At 39.8% G+C, this 8166-nt stretch overlaps 3 protein-coding genes across 3 annotated transcripts in view; 2 read left to right on the forward strand and 1 right to left on the reverse strand.

Moving 5' to 3' along the window:
• Positions 1-589: 589 nt before the first annotated feature.
• On the reverse strand, positions 590-1386 carry CBG21762 (the record flags this gene model as incomplete). The annotated part of the gene is made up of 2 exons (XM_002632950.1): positions 590-747; positions 1179-1386. The coding sequence occupies 2 exons, from the start codon at positions 1384-1386 to the stop codon at positions 590-592; spliced, it is 366 nt and encodes a 121-aa protein (XP_002632996.1).
• A 911-nt stretch (positions 1387-2297) lies between these two features.
• CBG21761 lies at positions 2298-3451 on the forward strand (the record flags this gene model as incomplete). Its single annotated transcript, XM_002632949.1, has 5 exons — positions 2298-2347; positions 2518-2708; positions 2757-2863; positions 2907-2980; positions 3148-3451. The coding sequence occupies 5 exons, from the start codon at positions 2298-2300 to the stop codon at positions 3449-3451; spliced, it is 726 nt and encodes a 241-aa protein (XP_002632995.1).
• A 1988-nt stretch (positions 3452-5439) lies between these two features.
• CBG21760 overlaps positions 5440-8166 on the forward strand; it is a gene marked incomplete at both ends in the record, with an annotated part of 6955 nt that continues 4228 nt past the window's right edge. Inside the window, 8 exons of the mRNA XM_045235209.1 lie at positions 5440-5442; positions 5485-5790; positions 5834-6112; positions 6159-6368; positions 6410-6730; positions 6787-6888; positions 7125-7427; positions 7657-8022. Of these exons, the coding sequence (XP_045097363.1) occupies positions 5440-5442; positions 5485-5790; positions 5834-6112; positions 6159-6368; positions 6410-6730; positions 6787-6888; positions 7125-7427; positions 7657-8022 (1890 nt within the window). The remainder of the gene's footprint in view (positions 5443-5484; positions 5791-5833; positions 6113-6158; positions 6369-6409; positions 6731-6786; positions 6889-7124; positions 7428-7656; positions 8023-8166) is intronic.

Consider the following 8166-nt stretch of genomic DNA (forward strand, 5'->3'; position numbering starts at 1 on the left):
TATTTTTTTAATAAAAATATATTAATTTATTTTTTTTTCGGTTTTCGGTGTTCTATGGCTGTTTTAGAAAGAGGTTATTAAGATTAATAGATTTCGAAAACACATATTTTTGGAGTCGTTCTAGAAAGTAAGTAAAGCCCAGTTTTAAAAATTCTCGACTGTTTCATGGAATTTTCGTCATACTGTTTCTGTTTCATGATTTGAAGTATCGGCTTACGAATTTCTTAATGCACTGAAACTGTGTTCATAAAACTTTTTTTTTCTTCAATCCTTCAGAAATTATGGGTCTGAAATGTTTTATGTTTCAACTAAGTCATAAATTACACTTTCCATAAAATACCTACACATTTTTTCACATTACACATTTATACGGTCACCCTAATTTTGGTGTATAACAGAATAACCGATGGGAACATGTATTCGGTGACTAAAAAATCGGATTCAGGACCTCAAATTACATATCCTTGAAAGTTTTCATATTGATACCAACAAAACTGGCAAGGTTAGGCCACCTTGACTGAAAAATGGCTCTCTGCAAGCATTTCATATTTATACGGTTACCTCCAGAAAAACAAGAAAAAGAGACAATTTAATGTTTAGTGGCAGCACCATACGAATTGATAACATCAAAAGTACGATTTGGCATAGATTGAAGAGGAATTGGGATGTACTGGTTGTCCTGAACTGATCTCCTGCTCCGAATCGGATCATTCGGCAACGATTGCATTCCTGAGCACCCGGCAGGTTCTGTACTTTGTGCAATGGTGGTAAATACTTAACTGACATGTTTTCTATAAAATTCCGATTCAGAAACATGACTAGCCATAGCGAAACTTTGATTTTTTAGGGTCGGAATCATGCTAAATGGATCAGCTGATGCGACGGAAGGACTTCTCCTACTGGGAAATGATCTTATGGTGATGAAATCGACAACGGAAATGAAGGACAGAACCCTCGAACACTTTTTCATAATCTCCGGAGTTCATACGACCAGGGGCAAACGCCATCTTGAGTTATCTAGCCCTAGAGAAAGCTTCACCCTGTTTTTTATGAGATGTTATTGGATCTTTGCGCAGATCATTCCAAAATGGCTAGTATTCGTTCAAATTGAATTTATTTTCATCCTAACATATTTTTTGTGAAAAATCAAATGTTTCGGATTCTCAAATTTGGTCTACCTTCGGTGAAGACAGTCTTTTGGTATGTTGTGCTTTCTCTGGGGCTAGATAACTCAAGATGGCGTTTGCCCCTGGTCGTATGAACTCCGGAGATTATGAAAAAGTGTTCGAGGGTTCTATCCTTCATTTCCGTTGTCGATTTCATCACCATAAGATCATTTCCCAGTAGGAGAAGTCCTTCCGTCGCATCAGCTGATCCATTTAGCATGATTCCGACCCTAAAAAATCAAAGTTTCGCTATGGCTAGTCATGTTTCTGAATCGGAATTTTATAGAAAACATGTCAGTTAAGTATTTACCACCATTGCACAAAGTACAGAACCTGCCGGGTGCTCAGGAATGCAATCGTTGCCGAATGATCCGATTCGGAGCAGGAGATCAGCCAAATCGTACTTTTGATGTTATCAATTCGTATGGTGCTGCCACTAAACATTAAATTGTCTCTTTTTCTTGTTTTTCTGGAGGTGACCGTATAAATATGAAATGCTTGCAGAGAGCCATTTTTCAGTCAAGGTGGCCTAATCTTGCCAGTTTTGTTGGTATCAATATGAAAACTATCAAGGATATGTAATTTGAGGTCCTGAATCCGATTTTTTAGTCACCGGGGTAGTTCCCGATTTGTCGTTTTTCGAATGAGATCCTGTAAAGTTTTTTTAAACGGAATCGGAAAATCGAGTTCTCGATTTTTCCGATTTTCCATTTTTTTCGGAAAATTTTCCGAAAAATATTCGGAAAATTTTTTCTCGAAATAATCATGCTGCGTTCAAAGTGAAGAGGAAATCTCTACTTTGTATAGTTGAAACGGGTGCAACAGTAACCCAAGCGCGGCGAGACCCGCAATCGGTGTCGATTTACGGGGTCGATTTAAGGTGAATTTTTTTAAAATTAATTTTTTTTGAATGAAAACATACTTTAATCAGGGTTTTCATTACTTTTTCAACATTTTTTTCGGTTTATACTGTTCTTAATAGACTTCTTTTATTCTTCAGTGATTTTTTACCTTCTCTCACTGAAAACACTTGGTTTTTTTCAGACTTTAGGTCATCAAAAGTTTTTCTTAAAATTGTTGGTTTTGCAGTGAGTAACTTTGTCTGAATTTAACGAAATTTTCAGACTAAACATGGGAAAATACTCAGCGGTATTGACAAATCTGGCGGATGGAAGGAAAAAGTGTAATATTTGTGCTTTTTGTTGTTTTTGTTGTTTTTGTCAAATAAACTGGTAATTTTTGACTAATTGAAATTCGAGAAAATTCGAGAACTCGATTTTCCGAAAAAAAAAGTCGAGAAAAAATTCGAGAACTCGATTTTCCGAAAAAAAAAGTCGAGAAAAAATTCGAGAACACGATTTTCCGAATTTGTTTTTCCGAACAAGCCTGATTATCAGGATGAATATTTCAATGCAGAGGAGTTATTGGATGATGATTCCGATGGTCGTCAAAAAAATTATGAGAACTTTACGGAGCTTTTTGAAGAGACTGAATTCGCTTCCGAAAACAATGAATGCGAAAATGATTCAAGCTCCAAAGATAGTGAGTTGTTTTCTTCATTGTTTTCAAAATTCCTATAACTGATTTCAGTACTCGTCTTTGTCTCGTTTATCCTTATGCTCCGGTTATCGCGAACCCAAGTTAAAATGGCAATCGCAATCGTCGAATATTTTCTAAAATGCTCTCTGCCTTTCACGGTCAATCCAGCTACTTTAATTCAGATCATAATGTCATTTTCAGGCAAAAGAAGTGTCCGATGAAGTAAACCGCCGACGTATGAGTCACGCTCCAAAAACTCGGCTTTTTTGTCCAAAGTGTTTATGTTTCATACCGAAAGGACAATCATGCTCAAATTTTGGTCAGCAGCAGAAATTCGAATGCGGAGCCCCGAATGGAACGAATTCATCAAAGATGATTCATCGTCAATTTAGTATGTTTTCCACTGAATTTTTTGTTCGTTGACTTTGGAATCTTTTTTCAGTTATCGAGCTCTTGTGCGAAATCAGCCGTTCAAGTCTACATCATTTTCGCATCCGGGTCCGCAGAAGAGTCAAATGCATTTGATGAAATTTCGAAAAAGGAGAAATACTAGAGGATTCGGATCTGTATGCTTATTCATAATTCGAGGAGGCCAGAGCTACGTGCTCATAGAAGAATATGGATCAGCAGCTGCTCTAAGACTTGATTTTTCAAAGTTAGCTCGGAACACGCAACGTTTGGCTAGGTCAATTAAACTTTTTGCTGACAATAATTGTGCTCTCTTATTGTTAAATGCACTAACCTAGTTGGTCTCACATTGATCCCCACTTCTGATGTTTTATCTCCTTTCCTATCAATCCAGTTTGATGGAAACACTTATTTCTGCCCCATTCGTTACTCCCCCATTGTTGTTAGATAAGAATAATTTCTTTTGATAATAAAAACTTATATTTTGTTAATATTCTCATTTGATTTTCATGAAAAACGCCCTGGAAGAGGAAGGGGGAAAGAACAGAAAGCATTTACCTGCCGGCGTGAAAGTCCATGCCGGCAAGCTAAAAAAAAGTCCCTGCCGCTGCCCTGCGGCAGGAACTTCCCTTAGCCCCACGGCGGGAACTTTATTCTTGTCTGAGTAGGTTTTAAGTTCCTCTTCCTTGGTCTGCACATATTCAGTCTGACTATCAGATTCCTACAAGTTGTTGGTGCACGGTTATGCAAACCAGAGGGACTAAATCAGGTGGGAGTGATTTTTTGGATGGTTTCGAAGGATAAAGACTACAACGCCTTTCGGAAGCCTATTGAAAATTGACTTCCTAACAATACTCACCCCCGAGCCGAGCCACAGATTTCAATTGTTGTTGGGCGATCTGCCAAATCCGTAAAAGCGCCGGCATGATTTTAAAAATCCTGAGTAAACGATAGAATAATGAAGTTGGGAAATTATTAGAGAACTTGAAACAGAGAAAAAAATAAGATGGTTGTGAGGAAGTTTGTTCTTCAAGATGGGTAAATCTGAAACAACTTGAACACTAAAAAAGTAAGAGAAAGCATTCATTCAGAGTAATGGTCTTGATCTGTGACCAGTAAGAGAATCCGCGAAAAAAGGCAGCAACTTTGTTTCGACAAAGCCCTAAAAGTTGACTGAATGTTGAAAATGAAACGATTTCCCTCAATAATGGAATTCTTCGCATTTACTCAAAATCGGGTCATGACCCAGAAAAAAGTTACCTAGAAAAAATTAGAAAAAATCTAGTTCATGGCCTCAAAAAATCTAGGTCATGACCTATAAAAAACTAGGTCATGACCTAAAAAATCTAGGTCACGGCCTAAAAAATTTGGGTCATGACCTAATAAAATCTAGGTCGTGACCCAGAAAAAATTAGATTGGACAGAAAAATTTAGGTCACGACCTAGAAAAATCAAGACCCAGGACCGAGGAACCCAGACAGACCCGGAATCTCGGATCACTTCTCCGGGCTCCCCTCTTTGGAGCCCAGAGGCGAGTATTGATTTTCCCCTTCACTTTCCTCTTCCTTTATAGTAGTCTCCTTGAGGTCAATGGACCATCAAGGGTCGTGGGTTTATTTAATTAACTTTTTTGCTTTTAAAATTTGTGAAACTCTTCAAAAAGATCGCATCTTTGAACCTAATTAACTCGTTTCCTGTAAGAGATATCAAAAATGTGTCAACTGATAAAATGTTTTTGATAATATGATAAACATTTTATCAGTTGACCACTTTTTGATATCTTTTACAGAAAATGAGATATATTTGGTCAACGTTGACAGTTTAGGAGATACTATTATGGGTTTTTTAGAAATTAAATTTTATGAAAAAGGATTTTCACATCTTTTTTTGCTCACAACAATAGAGTTGGTCAGTTTTCAGACCAATTTTCAGCCAAACTATTTTCCAGGATTACTGTACACCTCGCATGTTGCGCATTGTACGCAATTGCATCATTGTACGCAAGAGCGCACGCACAATCACGGTCGCCACATTTTGCCGGTAATTTTGAACCGAAACCGCTTGTCGGCTCGCTCAATTTTTCTCAACTGAAGGTTTTTTATTGTTTCTTGCTTCAATACAATGGAATTCAACAGTTTCTAATTTTCAGACCAATTTCCAGCAACAAATCTAATTTTAATTTTCCAGGGTTACTGTAGATCTCATTGTCGCGCATTGTACGCAATTGCACCAGAGCGCACGCGCAATCACGGTTGCCACATTTTGCCGGCAATTTCAAACCGGCTTGCTCAATTTTAACCGATTTCAGCGATTTTCTAGCAGTTTTATGGTAAGTTTTCTCATTTTTATTGAAAAAATTTCCATTTTCGAGGTGTCGGAGCCCGAGGATTACGCGGATTTCCGCATTTTAGCGGCACGATGTCCGTCGGGAAGCAAAAAGAATTCAATGTCGTTCGATTCGACGAACGGGATGACACGATATCGATTTACGCTTGGCGAGGTGCTCTCATGGAATATCGATATCGATGTGATTGTTGGGAACGGTTGGACGCGGATTACGTTGCGCGAAATCCCCCGATTTCTGGTTGATGCGCTGGACTTTATCACAGCGAACGGATTGCAAATCGATGGAATATTCCGGAAAGAGGGAAATTCGGCGAGATTAAATCGACAAGAAGTGCGGCGACCCAATTTTTTTTTTAAATTATCGATTTTTCTAGGTCCTCGAAGTCTACCGTGGCGTTCGACAAATCCCATCCGACTTCACCGTTCTCGACGTGTGCACCATGGTGAAACGATTCCTGAAAGACCTTAAACCAACGCTTCTGAATTCCGAAGAAGTCCGTTTGAATATCATCCGAAAGGCAAAGAAGGCACGTCTGTCTGGAGAATTTGAGCTGTCCCATTTGGAAATGGTCGAGATTTTCGAGTCAGCAGGACGACATCTCTCACCTTCGCATCTGGGAACACTAGGATATGTCATGAGACTATTGAGCAGGGTAATTATCAATTTTTCGGTTTTGGATATTTTTTGAATTCTTGAAGATCGCAAAACACTCGGAAACTCACAAAATGACAGCTGATAACCTGGCTGTGGTGCTGGTTGGCTCTGTTTTTGGAGATTTTATGGCTGGAGGGGGTACAGAGTCACGGAAGAAGATGCAGCAGGCGAGGAAATGTACAGAGGCGGAGTTGCATGCGAAGAAGGAGGATATGGGGATTCAGGTGGCAGCTGTAAAGCTGTTGATAGTTAATGTAAGAAAAATTGAACCACTAGGGCTATTCCACTTTTCCAGGCCAACCTAATCGGTCTCCCTCACGGCCACTACGTCTCCAGCAATCGTCTCCATCTGAACAGCCACATGAACATTCGAAGCACCTCCGCGATGCCCAACATCCGATGTTCGAGCCTATCCGAAAACGAACAATCCGCCCCGACGTCTTCAGCCACCACACCACGTGTATTCAGTATGGGCAAGGCGTCGTTGATGCATCAGAATCATCCAGCATCCACAGGATCGTCTCAAATCCCTCCGAGGACCACGTTGACACGACGAGACTCCGATTTGACGCATGTGAAAGGGGTGAATAAGCCGAGTAGCTCGACAGGGACAAAAGTGAGTTGTAGAAATTAGAAAAATCAATTATCGATCAACTGATTTTTCCGTTCCAGAGATCCTCATCATTCCTTCCGATTCCATCACTCCGAGGTCTTCGAGATCGCGTCTCCAATCAATTTCTGAAACGAAACAAGAGCCCGAGTCCTGATAAGGTAGCCTTGATTGGCGATGTTATTTATTTTCCGTTTACCTAGGCTTCAATATATAATGCATGTTATTTTCTTCTTTAATTTTTAAAGCTAATCCCACCCCATAATAATATCATTCTATAATATATAAGCACCCACACTTAATTTTTTGTCGCCCCCCTAATATGAAGAAAGTATTGTATAAATAATTAATATAAAATGACAACTCTCTTCGACCAAAACACAAAATTCTGAAATTTCAGCTCCGAAGACAAGCATTCCAAAAAGTGGCAACAACGTCCTCTTCGAATCTTCCACCTCCACCACCTCCGTCGCCTTTTCATTCTACACCAGTCGCTGTTAGAAGACGTGTAGCTTCTGGAGTGGATAGTGACGATGACCGAAGAGAAGCGAATCGAAGTATTCAGAAGCAGGGATCGACGTCTTCTGGGCGGAAGTCACGCACGCATACCAAGAAGGGCAATATAAATTCGTCGGCGATGAAGAATAATTTCGATTCCGATAGTCAGAAGTCGTTTCAGATGTCGCCGAATCCGTTGGAGAAGGTTAGTTACCGGAAAACCTGTATTAGAATGTCCGGCTTTTTTTTTGCTCCAAGGTACCACCAGAGGGCCCTTCTATCAGAGATGACCCTTTTATATTTTGGCCATTTTACACCAAAATTGAGCAATTTTCCAATTTCAAACTGCAAATTTCGAGAAGGTTTCTCAAGCCCTTCTCAGATGGCCCTTCTAAAAGAGGTTTTACAGTAATTTGAATTTCGATCATTTTCAGAGAACCTCCATCTCTTCTTCCTCATCAACTCTCACAAATCGCTCACTTCGCCGAATCTCTCAATCCGATCAGAACAGCTTCCAACGTGGCGACGCTACGCCGCCGAAAAAGAAGAAATCAGGGACCAACGGCGGATTAACTCGAAGAAACACTGGCGATGGCCTTCGAAAGGATTTTCATAATCATCGAAATGTGACAAGACGGTCCACGTTTTGGGGTGTAGATACTATTGCTGAGGAGAAAGAGAATCGGAGAAGTGTGTTGATGGGAGTAGATGATTTGAAAAGTGAAGAGGAGGATCCGAAGGAAATGATTAGTGTCATGGAGGATACGATTGGACCGACCGGAGAATCGGTGCTGGAAATTGTAAGGGTGCAAATATGTGATTTTTCTGCTATTTTACCATGGTGGTCTAATTTTTGCTAGTTGAGTTTTCTAGGCCACCATGATAACGAGGGTAAAAACAGATCAGGTGAATTTGAGGTCATTTCTAGGCTTTTCACCATGGTG

This window comes from Caenorhabditis briggsae (genome assembly GCF_000004555.2).
Source record: "Caenorhabditis briggsae complete genome, chrIV, whole genome shotgun sequence".
NCBI lineage: Eukaryota > Metazoa > Nematoda > Chromadorea > Rhabditida > Rhabditidae > Caenorhabditis > Caenorhabditis briggsae.